At 41.3% G+C, this 22,278-nt stretch overlaps 1 protein-coding gene across 4 annotated transcripts in view; it reads right to left on the bottom strand.

The window, feature by feature from the left end:
- Nucleotides 1-22,278, bottom strand: part of LOC137432510 (netrin receptor UNC5B-a) — a 430,308-nt gene that overhangs the window by 217,214 nt on the left and 190,816 nt on the right. For all 4 annotated transcript variants that reach the window (XM_068124516.2, XM_068124518.2, XM_068124517.2 and 1 more), the window contains 2 exons: nt 13,428-13,571; nt 13,033-13,136 (listed from right to left, as the gene is read on the bottom strand). In XM_068124516.2, the coding sequence (XP_067980617.2) occupies nt 13,033-13,136; nt 13,428-13,571 (248 nt within the window). The remainder of the gene's footprint in view (nt 1-13,032; nt 13,137-13,427; nt 13,572-22,278) is intronic.

Genomic DNA, 22,278 nt, shown 5'->3' with positions numbered 1-22,278 from the left:
GTCTGGCACGGCCTTCGACGGGACGTCCGCGATTGGACCAGCACCTGCACAGCCTGCCAACAGGCCAAGGTCCACCGACACACCCAGGCCCCGCTGGCACCTTTCACCATGCCCGAACGACGTTTCGACCACGTCAACGTGGACCTGGTGGGCCCCCTCCCACCATCACGGGGTTTCACACACCTGCTCACCATGGTGGACAGGACCACCAGGTGACCGGAGGCCGTTCCCCTTGTCTCCACCACCACCGCCGACGTGGCGCAGGCTTTCATCGCCACCTGGGTCGCCCGCTTCGGCGCACATCTCGTCGGACCGCGGACCGCAGTTCACCTCCGAGCTGTGGGGCGCGGTCGCCCGCAACCTGGGGGTCAAGCTCCACCGTACTACGGCCTACCACCCCCAAGCCAACGGGTTGTGCGAGCGGTTCCACCGCTCCATGAAGGCCGCGCTCATGGCCGGCCTTCAGGACGGCGGTTGGGCCGAGCGGCTGCCGTGGGTCCTTTTGGGCCTCCGCACGGCCCCCAAGGAGGACCTCCGGGCGTCCACCGCCGAGCTTGTCTACAGCCAGGCGCTACGCGTCCCGGGCGAATTTGTGCCCGACGCTACCAGTCCCTGGTCCGCAGCTCACCAGCGCTCGGACCTCCAGGAGACCGCCCGACGGTTTGCCCCCGTGCCAACGTCCCACCACGGTGACCCCCAGTCCTACGTCCCCCCAGCGCTTCGCACAGCGGAGTACGTTTTTGTGCGTCATGACGCACATCGGGGGCCACTCCGGCCGCCGTACGACGGGCCCTTCCAGATCCTGCGACGGGACGACAAGTCGTTCGTCATCGACATCGGCGGCAGGTCGGACCGGATTGCGGTGGACCGCCTCAAGCCGGCGCACGTGGACATCGACCAACCGCCACGGTTGGCCCTTCCGCCGCGGCGAGGCCGCCCCCCGTCCACGGTGCCCCCCACTCGACCGCCCACCACCACACCGGACCCCCCCCCCCCCCACCCCCACGACCCGCCAGGGGTCGCTTCGGCCGGGTCATCAGGACCCCCCTTAAATTGACCCTGCCGGTGCAAGTCGATTCTGGGGGGACGTGTGTAGCGGCTACCGCTGGGTATACACAATCGCCTTGCACCTACCGAGGACGCGGAGCGATCACCATGCCGGGCTCGCCCAGGACGCCCAGGCACGCCCAGCCTCGCCTTTCCAGGGCTCGTCCAGGACGCCCGGGCATGCCCGCTCTCGACTTGCCAGGCCTCATCCAGGACGCCCGGGCATGTCCAGACTCGCCTTTCCAGGGTTCGCCCAGGACGCCCGGGCACGCCCGGTCTCGCCTTTCCCGGGCAAACGCTCCGGGATAATGTGTATATATATTGCTGCCCGATAAACGGGCTTTTCAGAGTCCCGAGTTGATTTGACACAATAAAGAAACTCGGACGAATTCCAGCTTTTTGTCGCGTCCATTCTTCCGATTTACGTTGGAGCACAGCTCCTACAATATAACATTAACATGATATTTATAAAAGTTATGGACGGGTTATGAATAAACGTGGTGGACGAGTTGGTTCGGTGACAAGAACAAGCCGATTCGATCTTGGTTCAGGTCCGAATCCAGATCCGGCCTATCATTGGATACAAAATGTAAACTGTTCAGCCTGGTGGAGGTTTGTGCTCCACCGAAAGCTGTTCTAGTTACTACAACAATTACAGAGAAGTGTTACATAAAAACACCACTAAACTCCACATTTACCACGTTCTAGCTGCACCGGTATGATTTACTACCTCACCAGTTGTTATTGCCGAGTCTTTCTTCGAAGTCGCCCCGATCGTTGCGAACAGTGCAAGTATTTAATGACCGATGTCATGCATACTTTCCACCCCAGGTTCATACATGTACGTCGTAATCTGAAAATTCTTGATCAGAAAATCTTCGTCAAAATTCACTTTCTGACGAGTCTGAACTCTGAAGCGAGTTGTGCGGCCATTATCCGTTGCGTGCTGAGACAACATTTGCCTCAATGACGTCACGCAGATGACGTCATGACTATCGTGGTTTTCTGGAATTTTTAGAGGCGGTATCTGCTGGGTTTGATTTTTTTAATGTAACACCTCAACAAAATTATTGGAATTAAAAAACACGTTCAGTTTTATGTTTATAACTTACAAATCTGTATAATCACATCAAAAATATTAATTCTGTGTCTGCGGAACTTGAAGGCTTGAAGTTTGAACTTGAAGAAGAAGAAGAAGAAGAAGAAGAAGAAGCTTGAACTTGAACTTCTTCTTCTTCTTTTTACACAGGGCTTAAATTGTGAAACATACATTCTTTGTTGATTGCAACTTTTTCTCTAAATCCTTATTAATTTTATTCTCTAAATGTTATACTTAGTGCATTTAATAGTCTATCATAATTTATCATAGAACACGTTCAGTTCTATGTCAGTTTGTGTGTTTGTACAGAATGTCAAACTGACAAACACACTGACAAACACAATGTCAGTTTGTGTGTTTGTACAGATGTCTGTCCCCCTTCATAAGGGTAGGTTTTAAAGGCAAATCTTTTAACACGAATGTATGTTCACTACGGTCTATTTTTGAGGATAAAAAACACTCAAAAAGCATTATCAATACAACAACAACAACAGGCATTTTAAGGCCATTTTCCCTGCTAGAGCGGGGGTTATCCTTGCGGTCCCCATGACAATCTTCTCCTTTATTCAATAACAAAAAGCATTATCAATAAAAGAGTAATTATGTCTCTGACATTAGAATTGTAGACGGTGGCTTGCAAACCGAGCCTCACAGGCGGTTTACACAAGCGTTTAAAAAAAAAAAAAAAAAAAATACAAAGCCAAGGGAGGGGAAATTTGCTGAACGTGATGTGCAATGCACACAGCGTAAAACGAATGTTCATTTACATCTGTAGGATGTCTAATAAATAAATAATATATAAGCACACCTGACACTCGGCCGAGGCTTCAGACTTTGTCATAGTCACGAGGCTGCACCGTCGAATAAGCTGCTCCAACCCATCATTTTTGATGGGCTTTCTACGAGTATATTAATATTTATTGTGATTTTAATTATATTCAGCACATTGTAAGTTTTTTATTGAATTAAATGCGATTTTAAAAATGATTTGATATTATCTCTGAACATTAAATGTCTTGGTGGTGAGAACCAAAATATTATGTGCTGGATATTTTGATTCAAGGAGGAAAATTTTGGACGGAGGTCTCATCATCTCACAGTATTCAAGAAATCATATCCCTCTCTCCGATCACATTCCATGAGTTCTGCTGCAAAGACCAATTGAGTTTCCATTTGATAAAAGGTGAGGTACTTCATTACCCATCTTGCACTCATCATAGTTAATTTCAAGTGAGAATGAAAGACTGTTCAAACACTTCGAACACTGACGTGTAATTCTACTATAATTTTAAATGTAGTAATCTGGAAATGTTGTAAAATTAGTTGTTCAACACAATTAATGTTTGCTTGAGTGACAGCAGTTTGTGAGAATACACAATATTGCTTACAAATGAACGTGCGTTTCTTAATTCACTCCACAATTCAAATACACAAGTGAAAGACATCAATCACCAAAATGAGTTGACAGTCTTTTGTGAATACTAGTTGGTTTCATATTCACATTCACAAATAAATTGTTAATTTACAGCTTTGCTACCAAGAACATGTGGCTGTACGTTTGTTGCTATAGTACTCAGAATAATTGGACCTCGTATTTCAGAAATGTTGCATATTCCATTTGTTTATTATGCATTCTCATCGGTTGGGTTTTTCTTTGTTTTTTTTTTTTGGTGATGGCCCACTCTGTCAGAGCCGTATCAAGGCGAATAGGCTGATACAGCAAGGCCGATGGGGCTCTTCGGTTGATGATGTGGTCTGTGCAAAGCACCTTGACTCTCCAGACATATTTTGATCTTTCGTTGGTTGTAATCTCCTTGGGGTGCGGTTTTGGGGAGGGCAGAAGATGGAATGGGATCCCACCAGGGTCCTAAGTATCCACCTTCTGGTTTTTTTTTCTTTCTCTGGGATCATGATTAGAGGACCAAGTTGTGATGTTTTGCAGTTCCCATATTTGTTCCACCGGCTCTCGGATAGTCACTGAACCCGGACAGTCTCCAATTTCAGTTTGTTTGTTATAGTATTGCGTGGTTTGGTTTTTCAAATTTCAATGAGGGTCTGCTTTGTCACTTCCATTGCTCAGACTATTAGTCATTAAATGTCAGCATTTCTCAGCTTCCAGACTACCTTCAATTATTTTTTCAGATTCTGGTACTTGGACTTGGATTCTGGTACTAGCCTGGTGTTGGCTTAGCGGTTAGGGTGCTGGCTTGGGATCCTGGGTTCGAATCCCGGTCGATCGCTGAATTAACACCAGGGGGGTTGACTCAGCCTGTCATCCTTCCGAGGTCGGCAAATTGAGTACCAGTTCACTGGTATTTCCCAGTGTGTCGCAAGAGGCGATGAACAGGGTTGGCGACAGGAAGGGCATCCGGCCGTAAAATATTGCTTCAAAAAAGGGACCATGGTGCCCAAAAAAGGCCAACCCCTGCTCTGCGGGGGAAAATGGCCTCTAAAGGTGGTTCTTCTTCTTGTTATTCTGGTACTTGGACATTATTTATGCCAAATTCACCTGGTAATGACACCTTGAGGAGCAATGCTGTTCTTCTTCTGTATATCTTTGAAGAGTTCAGATGCAAAAGCAGATAAATCCATTAATAAAGGCCAGAATATCACAAATCTAAATTTAATAAAAAATTATAATTTGATACTTTTCAATTAATTAAATTATAATTAGGTTTCCTCCACATATTTTATTAAATCCTTATTTCCCCCGCCCCCCCCCCCCCCCACTCCCCTATTTTTTTCCATGTCTGAAATTTTAAAATCAATGTTCTCAGCAACCGTTGGTCCGATTGACACTAAATTTTCAAAAAGTGATTGCCTCGACCTGCAGAATTTGTAACTCCTAATTATTTCCTAGATGGGCGCCATCTAGGAAAAAAAAACCTTCAAATTTACCCCTCTATATCTCCGAAACGGCTCAATAGAAAAATTGAGGCATGGCTCATTCTAAACAACTGAGCATTGGGACCAAAAAATATGTTTATTTATGATATTAAAAGTGATAACGTTACGAAGTTAGAATTCGACAAATAGACCCATTGATGCCACAAATATGATATTTGTTTTACATGACCCAAGTGAAAAAGAATTCAGAATGCAAAAAAATTCGTCATCATCGGTCACATGGTTCGGTCGCTATATTGTTTTTCGTGAAAAACACTAAAAACCCTTTTTCTCCGAAACGGCCAAACAGATCGAGCCCAAACGTTGCATGTACAATCGTATGCCCATGACAAACAAAACTTCAGTGATTTGCTCGGTTTTATTTCAAACAGCAACCTCATATAAATTTCACAGTTTTTTCTGCAAGTTCATCAATCTGTTTAGCGATAATTGTGTGTTTGTGGCAACTCAACTCACACTCTTTGGGCAATGGCAAATTTATGTTACCTCCTACCAAGATTTAAAAAATGGTGGAACTAAACAGAAATTCTGAATCTTGAAAAGGGTCATTTTCAAGGGAAAGGTTACTGCAAACATACGTAGTTATTTTGAGCCACATTCGCTATTTTCACACTTGATCATCATCACTGTCTTCCATATCATGTCTCCCAATACCCAGCTGTCCCACATCACCCAAAGCATCCTCATATAAATTTCACAGTTTTTTCTGCAAGTTCGTCAATCGGCTTCAGAACATCGGCCTTCTTTGCAGGCTTCACGCAGTTGACCCTTGGAATGATGGCTGACTTAAACTGTTCCCATTTCTTGCCCCTCTTCAGGATTCCATGGTAACAAACGTCACCTCCATGGACTTGTTTGAATGCAGCCTTATTAGGATGGTTGTTGTCCAGTCACAGAACTCTTGCATCACTTCTTTTGAAGGGTAAACTGACAACAGTGGGCTGTGGGCACCTTGAAATGGTGACAAACTCAATCCTGACCATAGATGTGACTTTGCCATGTTTCCGAAGAATACTGAAGTACTCCTCTGGCAAAATAACTGTTTCTTTCTTGCGAATGTCCTGCCTAATTCACCCAAAAGCTCTGTCAGCTGGTAAGAAACTATGACCACGAATAGGGAAGGTGTATTCAATGGTCAACTGTGGTAATTCCTGCTTTCGCAAGGCACAAAGCATCGGCAAGACATGAATGTTTTTATTTATTTATTCCGTCCATAGCACAAATCAAAAAAATCCATTCTTTATTTGTCTTCAGAAAGAAGTACTTCAATGTGACATCCCTGGCTCTCTGTTTGTTTACATCTGCAACTTTAGGCCTCCTTCGTTTACACTGTTGAATATCCATGTAAGACAGCAAAATACCTTCCTGTTTGACTTTATTTTCCAGAGAATAAAGTTGCCCATTGATGTAAGAAGGATCGTCAGCAGACAGGGTAGATGCCACACACATATCACGTACATTGTGTGCATATGAAACGCCTGGATTTTTACCGTCCCCACTATGCCGAGAAGAACTGCCTGGAAGCTGTTTTTCCATGTCCCAATGGTGAGAGAGCAACACAGGCTCTTCAATATCGTCAAAACTTTACATTATTTAGAGAGAAATTTGCTTATTTTGGTGGGGGTAATGGGGTTGGCATACCTAGTGAGAGGAAGTGATCAGAACATGGCTGCTGACATATTGACATATTGCATCATGTGACTATGAAACTGAGCACTGATCGATTAAATAGATATGTCGGGTATTGCTAACGAAACGGCACAGTATGTTTCAGTTTCTGAAATGAAACGTTGAATAGCAGTACATAATTACATGGGTAAAATGGAGTTTTGCAAAACAACGGTTTGGTTATCACAAATATGGCACTGTAAGCCGCATCACAGAGTACTTAATTTAGTTTTGACAGGAATGGCGCTTATTGGCTTTTGCGTATGAGCTCTTCATTTGTCACTATGTATGCACGCACATATGCTGGGCATGTTAGTAGACCACAATACCTAGCAAATGTCCATACATACATGCCTGTAGTGTTCTGAATGGTTATTGCATTGCTGTCCATGTACAGTATCATTTGTCCAGAAATTGTGAAAAATAAACATTCCTGCTGTGACTACCACTCAGGTAATATTATTTGGCATTTAAAAATCAGGGGAAGATCATTCCGTTTCTGTCCATGCTGTGAAAGTGTGACCATGGATCGATTTCAGTTAAGTGTGCAAGAAAAATATTTATCTGAATCTCTAATAACATAGAATTTTAATGTCTAAAAATCAAATAACATTTCGAGAAAATGGTGATGAGAAAGGTGAAGATTATTTAGGTGCTGGCACATTTCAACTTATCTGAATAGTTCCAGCTGTATTTACCTGTGCCGCTGAAGGTGGGCGGAGGTTATGTTTACACCCCTGTCTGTTTGTCTGTCTGTGAACAGGATATCTGAAGAAGTTGTGGATGAATTTGATGATATGTGGTGGAAAGGTTGGGTGTTTGACAAGGAAGAAATGATTACATTTTGGTGAAGACCTGGACCTGGATACGATATATTTTATTACTTTTTAACGGAATCTTCACCATTGAGAGATGGGGCCAAAAATGATATATGGCATGATATTTCAAAAGGTTGCGGACCGATTCGGACAAAACTATGTGGAGGAGTTCGGTAGGTGACAAGAACAAGCTGATTAGATGTTGGTTAAGGTTCAGATTCAGAGGCAGCCTATCAGTGTGATAGAAAACGTAAACTGTTCAGCCTGGTGCAGGTATGCACTCTACCGAGTTCATACAAGCAGTGGAAAATCTATTCTGTAAATCATATTGTGTGCTTTACACAGAAATCCATAATAGTTTTTTTTTTTTTACAAAACACGTCCAAATTTATTCAGGTGACTTGTGTTTAAAAACATCAGATATTTTAAAGGCACACTAAATGCTTCTACAGGTACACAAACATAATTTGGGAGCAATTTAAGTTGAATACCACAAATCATTTCATAAAAAGTACATCAATTTCCTGGCACATCCAATTTCCCTGACACGTCAGGCCAATGCACAAAGACAGAATAAAGGCATATTCATGGCGCCTGCACCAGAGAGACAAGACCATTGCTAAAATATTGCTGAGTTGTGAACACATGGAACAAAGATCGCAGAGGCACGGACAAAACCTCCATATAAATGTATCTGTTTCACAGTCATGCTGGTGGGATGGAGGAGTAGAATGGTGCCTGGCAAGTTGATCACAACACAAGAGGCAATGATTTACAAATTATACTTTACGGCAGCATGTTTTTGGTCCATAAGTTTTATCAGGCATAAAACAGACTGCAGTTGCAATGTGTCTACTTTTTTTTTCCTCCAATCCCTCCTTTTATCCTCACTCCTCCATCTCACCTCCCCCACTCATCCTGCTCCCTCCCTTTCTCCCCCTTACACCTGATTATTAATATGAGATGCTTGGAAATGCCATTAATGGTCAAGCATTCTTGGGTATTTTGTTGTATTTGACATCATTACCTGATGAAGGTTGATATATAGATAATACACCCTGTTGCTCAGTACCATTGCAGCAAGTGGTGGTGTGGCAAAGAGGTTCAAGTTCATCATTGCTGTGAAGATGTGCTTGATGGATATATGTATGTATATGCAGGGTGTGGCGAAAAAGATAGGTACACACTTTGATCAAGTTCTGGTATTTGACTAACTCCACGATACGTGTCTTGAAGCTCCAAAACCCTCAAGAGAAGAATGCCCACGTAAATCATCTCATGTGTAAAAATTCTTCTTCCTCTCAATTTTCACCCTCTATCCTGGCACTGGGATTTGATTGGTTGTTTCTGGTTTTGAACCATGTCCAGATATCACAACATTTGCTAGCAGGGTGCCCGTATGTGAGGAACAAGGTTGGTGAATTAATTCTGCCTGCACCGTCTGTTCGTATAGAAAATTACACATGTAAATAAAGAAACCACTACAGCCTCTCACAGCTCTCCTTTCCTTCCTCGTCCGTGCTCGAGTCTAGAGAGTGGCACCTTAGTTTATTTATACCGCTTGTAAATAATTATTTATTGTAAGTTAGTTTTTATCCCCCGCCTCATCCTATTCCACTGTCGTTACCCCACCGTCTTCTTCTATTCTTCCCCTGCTATTTGTTGGATGGGAATAAACCATGCTAAATCAGAAGCTAAGGATGGGTGTGCTTCATGCAGTTGCCCAACATGCGGCAATGCCATTAATTGAACATAGTCCTGGAGAGTAAAAAGCTGCTTCCGCCCATTTGTTCAGTGGTCAGTGTTAATTGCTTGACACAGCAATGCCATCATTTGCCATCCTATGACAGGATAAGGTCAATTTGTGTAATCATTAAGTCACATCAAATCATTCCAAAGAGTAAAAGCTAGGGATTAAGCAGAATAAGTGAACTATTATTGATTATTATGGTTATAAGGGCATTTTCTACGAAGACTTAATTGATTGAGAATATAATATTTCTTGTCGATCATTTTAGCAATGCCATCTTTACAGAAGTCTTTCCAATTGTTAACGATGATCACATGATTGTTCCCACATGGAAACGCTAACTTCACATTTTTTTCAAAATTATTTTGAGATGATTTTTGGAGGGTCAATACTGACCGTCAGAATTGTGATGGCCAACATAAATTTCAGAATAGAAAATTGATTTTTGCAGTCGGTTATCGTCCATATGACACATTTGGCTGACCCAATGCAGCTTTGCTCCAGCAAGATGTGGGAGCATCGGTTTAAAAGATTGAAACGCTCTCAACTTCTCGGTCAGATACAAAGACAGACGAATTGATTTTCTGAATTTGATGCAAGAAAATGCTGCGGTAGATTGAGCCGTCTTAATTTAGTTGGCGTAAAGGGGGAAAGTTTATATCCATCGGTGATTGTAGATAAACTAGGGCACGATACACAGCAAATTTTGTTTGCAAATTAATGCAATCGGAGTGCCACTCACAACTCCACAGTTCGCCGAAGCTTGCGGCTGCCAATATAGATAAAGTTGCCCATTAGATTCATTGGAGCACCATCGAAGGCAATGGAAAGGGGATTTTCAAAATTTTGAAGAATGATTGGTTGATGTAAAAGTCGGTCATGCTCAGAACTAGCTGAAAATAGTGAGAGTTTGCTATAAATCAGAAGCTGAATTGCTTGCAAATGCAGTCATCAACAAACAAGAATTCGCAAGCAACTTTCTTGATTTTTTTTTTTTTGAGTCAGCTGAGAGGCAAAGCAGATTGAAAAGTGCACCATAAATTTGCACACGAATACAAATACCACTCGGAACATCATTCGCAAGAAAGTTTTCAAAAACAGCAGCAACGAACAATGGGAACAAGGTTGGTACAAGCACTCAGCACTGCTTCACACCCCTCATAATTGCCAAAGGGTCCGCCAACTCATTGTTAATTTTGATGTGACCATTCATATTATCGTGCAGAAAAAGAATGAGCGAAATTAGATTGCCCAGAGAACGAAATCGCCCAAACTTTGCCACAATAAAGATCAATTTCGACTATCAAAAACCAAAAAATATTATATTTTGCTCTCGACATTTCTCCTGTTTTTGACTCAGAGAAAATCGCATCAACAGTCGAACAATTCTTGCGACAACCACATTGTGACTCAATTAAGATTCAGGTGCCTCATGTTAGTGAAGCCAGGAGTGACAATCAAGCAGTTACATACCCAAAACGATTCCTGAACAACCTGGAGCCCTCAAGCATGCCACCTCATCACCTATTTCTGAAAATAAGAGTGCCAGTCATGCTCGGAACTAGATTTACACCATATCCCCAAAGTGTAAATCTTGCACCAATCAGCGAGGCTTGTTCATGGCACGGTAAGTAAAAATGAAGTTTTAATTTGGATCTAAAATAAAATCAAATTCTAACACAACTACTGTGGTACCAGAACATTTCAAATTATGCAATTTTACTCAACGTCTATCTTCCTAAGATAATACAGAATACCATATCATCCTTCAAACTTAAACTCCAAAAAGTTAAAACCGTGACTATTTCCGAACAATACGCGCTTTTGGGATCACACTTTAATCGTGTGCAGACTGTAATGTTATGCTGTGTTCCTTGTCCTTGTTTGTGGTTTTGTTCCGTGTTTTGTGAATGACCATACGCCCTTCCATCTCAGACGGGATCGACAGTGATCTTGCGAGAGCATGCCTCGCAGCTTTTGCCTTACCAATAAAGCTGTATACTACACAGACTAAAAGTATTTTAAACAGTATCACAGTATTTTAAACCATTTTAAATGGTTTCTAGGTGACAGAGCAGCATGTAATATCATACGAAAGGAATCATTAGACTTAAAACTAAACAAAAGATATATAATTAAATAATCACTTGGGGGGTCCTGATCAACAACACAACAACAGGCATTTTTGTATAAAGAGTCGAGGCTCGTGAAAGAGCTAACATTTATCAAACAAACAAATCAAACAAACAAGCAAACAAAGTATATAAAAAGGGGAGCGGTCGACAAGATGGGGAGAGAAGGGGAGGAAGCACACAAACACAACATTTGAGGGCAGGGACATCGGGAGATGTGTGGGAGGCAGAGGGCCTGGGGGGAGGCAGGATAGGTATAAAACGCAAGGACACCAAGGACTTCCAGGAAAGAAGACAAAAGTCACCTCAAAAAAGTGGATTTGGGGTGAAATTAGCGGGGGTAGAAAAGATCAAGGTTTTGGATTGGGGAAGATAAGAGATGGTGGTGAACAGCCGTTTTAAAGACCTGGAGGGAGGAGTGGGATTGAAGAGAGTGAGGGAGTTTGTTCCAGAGGCGGGAGAAAAGAGGAACGAAGGAGTGAAGGTGAGCAGAGAGTCTTGATTTTGGTAGTTTGAACATAAGAGGGTTGCAGGCAGATCTTGTGCGACCTGCAGGAATATTTGGGGGACAGAGCCCAGAGAGAGCTGGGGGAGCAAGGCCGGAGAGGAGTCGGTAGAAGACGGAAAGACCACCAACCTGCCTGCGGTGATTAAGTGAAAGGCCCTCGGAGATAGCGTCATCGCGGGAGATTCCAATGATTCTGAACGCTTTGGTTTCAACAGCGTGAAGACGAGCTAGGTGTGAGGCAGGAGCACCAGCCCAGAGGGGAGAGCAGTATTCCATTGAGCTGCGGATGAAAGCCTTGTATGTGGTGAGGAGCTCAGCTGTGCCAAGGAAGGACTTCACACGACGGAGGATGCCCAGTCGGCGACTGGCTTTGGAGGCCAGCTTGGAAATGTGGTTTTCCCAGGAAAGATCATGGCAGATAGTGAGACCCAAAAGCTTGAGTGACAGAACTTATTGGAGAGGATTATTCAGAAAGTAGATGGGAGGGTTGTCCAGTCGGTCTTTTCGGAGAGACATCGTAAGAGTGTGAGATTTGTCAGGATTGAAGGACATGTTCCACTTGTTTGCCCAGTCTGTGATTTTGTCCAGGTCTGCAGAGAGTGAGGAGGCTGTAGACTGCCGATCTGAGGGATGAGGAATGGAGCGGCAGAGAGTGGAGTCATCAGCAAAGAGATCGAGAGGATTTTCAAGAGAGTCAGAGAGGCCATTTTTTAAGGCCATTTTCCCTAAAAAATATTTTACACCCGCAAAAAAACAATAGTATATGTAAAGCACAGGGCCGTGAATGTAGAAGCAGGTCACATTGTGCTAACCAGGCATACGCAGGGACCTCAAATATGCGGGAGACTTCAAATAGCAAAACCACAAATGTCGGAGTCTGACAATACAATATATGTATGTATATATATATATATATATATATATATATATATATATATATATATATATATATATATATATATATATATATCCACGCCATATAATCAGGGTGGATTGACTTGTGTCCATATCCCCAGCTGTAGTGAATCAACAATGGTAGATTAATCATCTGTTGCTAGTTAGGATGGGTAACAAAACGAATAATGCAAATAAATCTTTAGTACCTGTGGAGGAGGAATAGCATGAGGAGGGCGGCAGTCGAGCAGCACCTCATGATTTACTGGGACCTCCTTGCCCAGGGGCTCCTGTTCAAATCTTTTGCGAAAGTCTGGGTAAATTGGGGAAAAAATAAATAATGCTTGTATAGGTTCAATAAATTAAAAAGAAATGCTACAAAAATACCAAAAAGGTCGAAAAAAAAAGATCGAAGATCGAATATTTTTAGCTTGCAGAAAATGATCAAACATTCTAGGTCCCCAAAATTCAGAACACAACAAAATGTATTCACAAATGTTTTACACAATCGTGTAACAAATTATCATTTAAAAAAGAGAGCATAATCATGTAAATAATTGCAATTGTTGAGTTAAATAATTAAATGAGGTTGACATCTACGTACTTGCTATTCTTATGTAGGCTTTTCTGCTTTTTGTGGTCCCAGCAGCACTCCAGGCAACACACTGGCACCAGTAGTCATCTAAACCAAAAATCTCTTCTACCTGTTGCCTTGAAACATCAGTCTTGACCTCCCACACAGTGCGTCCTGCATGAAACCAACACCCCAAAACAATTATATTTTTTGAATGTGACTTACAGACATGACAAAATAAAATTACATCGAGTCATTCAAAGTCTCCGAGAGAGAGAATCAGTTGATCCAGCATCAATGTTAAAGCAAAAACATTAACACATCCAGGCATTATTTTTTCTTGCTCTTTTGAAGTCACTGGAACTAAATTAAATATTTCAAAAAGTATGACAATTCAAGCCCAATTGGAGCTTTGAATGAAAATTCTGGAGGAAAATTTATTTATTCAAAATATGGCTTATGGGATCTGGGTGTGAGTATATTTCTCAAATCAGAGTGAGAACTATAAATTCTGAAATATAATTCGCAAAAATATAAAACCATACATCAAGAAGAACGATTCAAGGTGGGAGGTATCAGGGATCTATGTAAGGCTCTTTAAAACACTGTATGAACTTCCTTGACACGTTTATAAAATGTGTCGACACAAACGGATTTTCATTTTTCCCCAAACTAAAAATTGAAATAGAATGTTTCAAAGATGAAGGAATTGTCAAGCACCTCTTAACCATTCCAGATAATGCTTGTTGGAGGACCTATTTGCCAGGTAATGATCATTTGGAACAGTGGAATCACCCTGGGAGCAGCAGGCTCAGGCAGCAGAGGCCCAAAGGGATGCGCGGTCGGCCGCAATGGCAATACTGTCTTGAAAAATAGTGAAGGAGCCGGAGGATGGCAAACATGGTTCAGGTTTGTGCAGTGGATCTTGAGATTATTGGCAGCATGTAAAACAGTGCAGTTAAACTGCAAACTCGTGAAGAGAGATGGAAAATGTCCAGTTTGGGGTTTGCTGAGCATGTGTGTGTGTGAATTGGCAGCTACTCCTTCCACTTTATCAAAGTTAAATTTTATGGATCCAATCCGTCTTGTCTTTCTTTTGAATTTTTGTCCCAGTGTTGCTGTTTGTTTTTGTCCATTTCTACATGTTAAATCTTACATGATAATTTCTACATGTTAATTGTGCTGTATTGTCGTGTCCATGTTCATGTTGCTCTTTAGGCCTACACCTTGGATCGCTGGCATGCAAATTATATCTCTGTTGTGACGCCGTGTTCATCGTTCCACTTCTTTTTCCCCCCCAAATATTATACTTTCAGTCTCAAACCACTGAACTATATCAAATTCACCCACCTCGATTCAAACAAATACGATCAAACAAAAACGCTGTTTTTTTTTTCACTCCAAATATGAACCCAATCTGCCAGAAATTCCTTCTGCATGTATTTCCTTCACTTAATCCTTTATATATTCCTTTTTTCAATATCTCCAAAGTGGATCTTCATTTAATTAAATACTTTTTCTTGAAAAGCTTTCAAAAACATTTTCAAATGCTTCACTTTCTTTATTTCTCTATCAGGAGAAATTTCCCCCAGCTCTCTCTGGGCTCTGTCCCCCAAATATTCCGACAGGTCGCACAAGATCTGCTTGCAACCCTCTTATGGTTAAACTGCCAAAATCAAGACTCTCTGCTCACCTTCACTCCTTCATTCCTCTTTTCTCCCGCCTCTGGAACAAACTCCCTCACTCTCTTCAATCCCACTCCACCCTCCAGGTCTTTAAAACAGCTGTTCACCACCACCTCATATCTTCCCCAATCCAAAACCTTGATCTTTTCTACCCCCGCTAATTTCACCCCAAATCCAGTTTTTTGAAATACCAAATTCTTTCCTGGAAGTCCTTCGTGTCCTTGCGTTTTATACCTATCCTGCCTCCCCACAAGCCCTCTCCCTCCCACACATCTCCCGATGTCCCTGCTCTCAAATGTTGTGTTTGTGTGCTTCCTCCCCTTCTCTCCCAATCTTGTCGACCGCTCCCCTTTTTATATACTTTGTTTGCTTGTTTGTTTGATTTGTTTGTTTGATAAATGTTAGCTCTTTCACGAGCCTCGACTCTGTATAGAAAAAAAAGAAGAAAAAAAAAAGGAGAACTTAACGTGTTCTTCTTCCATCTTTCATCTGCTTGGAAGCAAGGTAACATCACCATGTTCCATAAAAGGTGCAATCACTGATCCACCTAACTACAAACCTATTACTTTACTTCCAATAATCAGCAAGATCATGGAATCCATCATCACAGTTGACATAAAATCCTTCTTTTTCGCCAACGGCCTCATCTCAGATCTTCAATTTGGATTCAGATTCCACCTTGGACATGCTGCTTACTACTCTCTCAACAATGGAGGGAGGTTCTCATTATCAGGGCCATCTCTCTGGACACAAATTGAGTTGTACATACAGTCTGGCATCCGGAGTAGCTCTCCAAACTCTGCCTATGGCACCCAAGGCCAATTCCACTCTTGGATTTCTGAATTCCTTCTCCACTGTTTTTGCCAATGTTCGACACAAAACGGAATCCTTTCATCTTCTCTGCCTGTCAAGGCCGCAGTGCCCCAAGGTCGTGTTCTGGGTTCCGTCCTATTCCTGATCTTTATCAACGATATCTCTGACTCTTTGAAAAATCCTCTTTATCCACTTACTGTTGTTTCCACCCTGTGCCATGACATCCCTTATCCTTCAGATTGGTAGGCAGCAGCCTATTCCATCTCTACAGACATTGATAGAATCACAAGCTGGTCAAACACTTGGAATATGTCTTTCTCTGAAAGGACAGTCTGAAAAACTTTCACATCTACCTTCTTAATAATCCTCTTGACTCAAACCCTTGGGTCTCACACTCACTATCAGCCATGATGTTTCTTGAGAAAACCAGATTTTCAAGTTGGCCTCCAAAGCCAGTCAGCGACTGGGCATATATGCCAATCGCTGACTTGTGCAAAGTCCTTCATTGGCACACCTGAACACTTTCATCCACAGCTTGATATCCACCGACAAGGGCTTTATCCTATCAAAATTGATAGGATATTGCACTCTGGGGTGGCGCCCCTGACTAAAACCTTCCTCAGCTTTACGCCATGGAAACCAAAGCCTTCAAGATCATTGGAATCTCCCGTGATGAAGTTGAGGCTGTAGGCCCATCAATTTGCCATCACAGACAGGTCGGTAATCTCTTTCTTCTACCCCAAGCCCTCCTCCCAAGTTTCCATTTTTTCCTTCCTGAGAGTTTACTTCTGTATCTATGGTGTCCACTCCATGTATCCTTTCATGCCCCCACATTCCTCCCCACAAGCATTTTGTCCAAGTCTCACCTCTATCTTTCTGCTGTTGGTGTTTCTCCCCTCTCTCTACAATTCCTGTTGTCCAGTTACATCCTCATCTATTCAGTGTACAAGGTCTTCCATGAGCCTTGACTGTGTATACAAAAAAGATCATTGTGGCTGAGCTAGTGATCTACCTAGAGGCCTAGAAAATAGTGGATGCGAGACAAATCAGATCTGTTAATCTGTAGTGGATGCGATTTTAAGCATAGAATGCCTCACAGAGGTCGGGTTTCCTCCAAATGTAAAATAGTTTCGTGTTAAATAACAGTAGCGACTGTTTAAATAGGTAATCATACATTGGAGAGAAATAAACAATTTTATTTAATACTTATTATTTAATAAATAAAATATATAAAAATAATAATAATAATAATAATAATAATAATAATAATAAAACTTATTCATTATTTAATAAAATAATTTGATTTTCTTTTATTTAATACCAACAATAATATACCATTTCACAATGAAATGAAGCATAATTTAGGAAGTAGTTTCCATAACACATTCTCAATAAAGTGTTTTGAAATATCAAAACTACCTCATCACCTCTGCTTCTTGTGTCAAAATTGTATTGTTTTGTGATCCAGGAAAAAATTTAAGTGATACATGGAACAGCAAGTGTTTGTTATTCTTAATGCAGTCCATATAACAGTGTGCAGCAATGCCAGTTGATCGCAGAATGTTCACAAAACAAAAGAACACTGTTAAACTTAATAAACTTGACATGCAAGTGGCCGTGATCCCAAGAGCCAGTAAGGGACTGATATGAATTATATATTTTTGAAACTTCAATCTTTAAAGTACAACATAAAATTTTAGAACAATCCGCATTGATGTACAAGCTCAAACCCCATTAAAGAAACATGAAATGACATGAGAAATGGTGAAAAATAAATGATGAATGATCAATAAAGTTGCAAGGCAGGGCCATTTTAATGAAGATAACTACAAAAACGTCAAACAAAGTGAAGTCTTCCCCGGTGACAAAAGGGCAGCACTTCCAATATTGCCTCACTGAAAACTGCCAATCAGCATAAATGGGTTATTTATTGATCACCCACTTATGTTGATACTTGTCCAATAAAGTTCTACAATGAGAAACATGTTCAGACAAAAAACACTTATAGCAGTGACAGCCTTTTAAAACAAACACAAAATCAACTTCATTAGATCATCGGAAAATGAGCATTTAAAGAGGACAGTATATTTTAGCATTTTCTTGTAATGACATGGAACAACTTATTATTTATTTAGATATATATTTTGAAAAAAGTAATTCTTGAGTTATTCATGGAAAATAGGTCTCACTAGATAGATCATGTGATCAATATAAATACAGCTAAAAAAACAAAGGCAACACAGCGTGTTTTCAGCAGTTATTAGCTTGCACAGTCGCAGGACAATAATTACATAGGCTGAAATGAGCACCCTAATAAACAAATCTGGACATCCCATTTAGGTCCATATATTTATTACTGAAAATACGTTTATTACTTTTTTATTTATTTTTATTATATAGCATGCATGCACAAGGGCCAAGTTGGGAAGTAATGGAGGAGGGGCATTTAAGAGGCTACAGACTCAGTAGTGTAATGGTTAGAGAATCCGCACTGAGTCTGGAAGATCAGCAGTTTAAACCCTGACTGAGACATACCAAAAAATAAAGACTAGAACAGTGCTCAGTAGAGCGCACATACCTCTGCCAGGCTGAACCATTTACATTTTGTATTCCACTGATTGGCCAGATCCGGATATCCACCAAAATCTAATAAATTCGTCCTTGTCACACACCCAACCTGTCCACCAAGTTTTTTCTGAATCTGTCCATAACTTTTTGAGATATCCTGCTCACAGACAGACAGACAGGGGTGAAAACATAACCTCTGTCCACCTTTGGTGACACTCCGCATTTCAAGAAAAAAAGAGGACTAAAAACATCTATAGGTTGCCAAATATTGCGCATGTTTGATGGGCCTAATCACCAACTCCTGCATTAAAATTCCTTGTAAGGGAACTGATATTATTATGACAAGGGAAGGTATTGGAATTTATAAGGGAACTTGTAAATGTGAAGGATTTTGGGTCTTCAGCTTTATGTGCATATGGGTGATTATTTCAAGCCACAAATTTATTTCTGATTTTTGTTCGATTTATTGTAATCCTATGCTTGCCTTAAAGCCTTTGTACATACCTAATAGGATCAGTATAAATGGGCCACCTGTTGATCAATACACCTGTGATGTTGTGATCCCTGCATTGCTTAAACCCCAAATCTCAAAAGGATCATAAGGATACCCATTCATGTCCATATTCATCCTGGAAAAAATCAAAATCAAGCAGGTTTTCAACCTGCTCCGTAATGACGTTTCTGTCCTCCCTCAGCTTACAATAGAGGACCCTAGTGTTAACATTTTACAGGTGCACTGCCCCACTCTCACTTCCTGCATGAAAGTATCCCCGAAGCAAGTTGCTCCAATCCTTCTCAGGAATGGCACACCCCGGTCGACAATGGACCAGACCAGAAAATCTGGAGAACCCTAACAAGAGGGCCCACATATCCTTTCTCATTGGATTTATTAAAGGGATGAAGAACCACCTTTAGAGGCCATTTTTCCCCGCAAAGTGGGGGTTGGCCTTTTTCGGGGACCATGATCCCCTTTTTGAAGCAATTTTTTTTATGGCCGGATGCCCTTCCTGCCGCCAACCCTGTTAGTCACCTCTTACGACACACAGGGAATTACCAGTGAACTGGTACTCAATTTGCCGACCTCGGAAGGATGACAGGCTGAGTCAACCCCCCTGGCCTTAATTCAGGGATCTACCGGGATTCAAACCCAGGATCCTCGGATCCCAAGCCGGCACCCTAACTGCTAAGCCAACACCAGGCTGCATTTATTTATTAAAGCATTTATTAAAGGGATGGTAAGATTTAAATCTGATCTTTGCCTTAATACCTTAATACTTGAAAAGGGTCATAAAAGAAGTGGAAGACAAAGAGGAAACTTGGAATAACACAAATGACAAGGTGGAAAGCTTGGCTTTCTAAAAAATGTATAATAAACAAATCAGATAACTATAAATATGGAGACATTTACTATGACTGGATATTATCAAAGAAACTTAACAACAAAGAAACTTGATTAAATCTGACCAAAATATGACATTGTTAAATAAATAAGAGTACGGTATATTGCTGATTATTGGAAGAAGCAGAGGTAGACCAAAGATCAGCTGGAGAGATGGAATTGAAAATTTGGAGTACAATGGTCTCCATTAAATAAAACTGAATGGAGGATGTAGAGGGAGGCCTACATTAGTGCATATACCAACCATAACCCTCCCCCCATCCTCACACTCCCCCCACACTCTCAGGGGTGGGTCTTCTGGTTACTCTGGAGTGCATCTCATCAGAATATAGTAGTCAGCCATCCAATATATAGGCACCTGGGTCAACATTTTGAATATTTAATGAATGATAAGCTAAATTTCAATACACTTTTTTTGCACAAAGTCAAGGCTCATGGAAGAGCGAGAATACCTAATGTATCAGGAATGCAAAAGAAGAAAAGGAACAGCAGAAAGAGCCGAGAGAAATGCCAATAGGAGGGTCGAAGGACATAATAGACAGAGACGGACAAACAAGGCATGCGGGTAAGAATGAGGGGTAGGGAAAGATGCACAGGGTGGACAAGAGAGTTACAGAAGCAAAATTTCAATTTCATTGAAAAAAATTATAGCAACATTAAATTGTATTTAAACAACATGTGTAATACATGTAATGTTCGACTTTTCAGGTCAAGGTATTCATTTGTAAGAATGACATGATCATAAAGTCTACTGGTTTCAAGATGGCACCCAAATATAGTCCTGCGTTGGTGTATTGCCAAATAAACAAATGTTTCAAGATTTTCCTGTAAGATTATTTGTTTATACCTCTTGTTTTGTTTGATGTTTTTTCATCATCATCCTCCCAGTCCTCCAAGCAATTCTGAATATATATCAAGAAAACACAAATTCTGTGCACACATGATACTTTTCAACTTCAAAGTATTTAAGAACAAAGCAGGAAGAATTGTCTGGAGGCGAGTGGAATGTTTTTCATTTAAAATTTGTGTAAACATTCATTTTTCACAATGTTTTATTTCACAGGATGATCTACAAAACCTGAAGATATAGATAACAAATTGTTGTGCAGTTAAAATTAATTTATTTTATGTTGCGGCTGCTTACTTTATATGTTCTCTGCTGTATGCTTTTCATTAATTTTGTTGCAGCATGTTTTTACATATTCAGTACCTTGGTCCTGCATGTTTCACTTATTACCTCCGCCACCAAAGGTGGATGGAGGTTATGTTTTCACCCCTGCCTATTTGTCTGTCCGTTTGTTTGTCTGTTTGTTTGTGAACAAAATATCTCAAAGAGTTGTGGACGGATTTGGACAAAACTTGGGGGACCGGTTGGGTGTCTGACAAGGACGATTCGATTCGGTTTTGGTGAAGATCTGAATATGGATTCAGATATGAGAATTATTTAATTTTCTAAGTGATTCTTCACCATTGGGAGATGGGGCCAAAAACAATACATAGCGGGATATCTCACAAAGTTATAGATGGATTTGGACGAAACTTGGTGGACAGGTTGGGTGTGTGACAAGAAAGAATCGATTCAATTTTGGTGAAGATCCGGAGCCGGATCCAGCTAGTATAATTTTTTAAGTGATTCTTCACCATTGAGTGATATGGCCAACCAGGCGGAGGTTTGCTCTCAACTGAGTGCCGTTCTAGTTCAGTTACATTTATATTGAGATTAGAAAAATAATGCTTGCAGTTATTCGTCCCCTACTGGTGTACACCGGAGGGGACTATAGGTTTGCACTCTGTCCCTCCGTCTGTCAGTCTGTCCGTCACGCAAAGAACAGTTTTCCGGACTTCTTTTTCTAAACTCTTAATGCTAATGATTTCAAACTTGGCACATCGTTTCCTCATGATAAGTTACAGATCAAGTTCGAACTTCACGACGTTTCGATCATTTTTGACAAAGTTATGGCACTTTGAACTTTGGTAATTTCCCCAACAGTTTTCCGGACGACAGACTGTCGGTAGAGGACATGTATTGCAGTGCAATACTCAGAATGCTTGTTACATAAGATTTTGGTGCACCATGAAAACAAAGTTCATGTCAGGGATTTATGTCATGTTATGCTATTTCTTATTACATGTACATCATGTAAATAAAGAAGGTACTGTTTTTTAAGTTTAATTGTAATGCAAGCATGTTTTTTTTTGGATGCAGAATCGAGGCTCGTGTAAGAGCTATCACATTAAACATGAAAGCCTGCACAGACACATAAAACATACAAAAAGGGGGCGGGAGACAAGAAGGGGAGAGGGAGGAATTCACACAAGCACATCAAAAGGAGAGAACAGGGACATCAGTAGATCTGTGGAAGGGAGAGGGCTGGGGGGAGATGGGGAGGGGTACACGGTATAAAGCAAATTAACA

This window comes from Myxine glutinosa, chromosome 8, assembly GCF_964187855.1.
Source record: "Myxine glutinosa chromosome 8, kmMyxGlut1.1, whole genome shotgun sequence".
Classification (NCBI taxonomy): Eukaryota; Metazoa; Chordata; class Myxini; order Myxiniformes; family Myxinidae; genus Myxine; species Myxine glutinosa.
The sequence above is the reverse complement of the archived record's forward strand: the minus strand, read 5'-3'. Positions and strand labels throughout refer to the sequence as shown.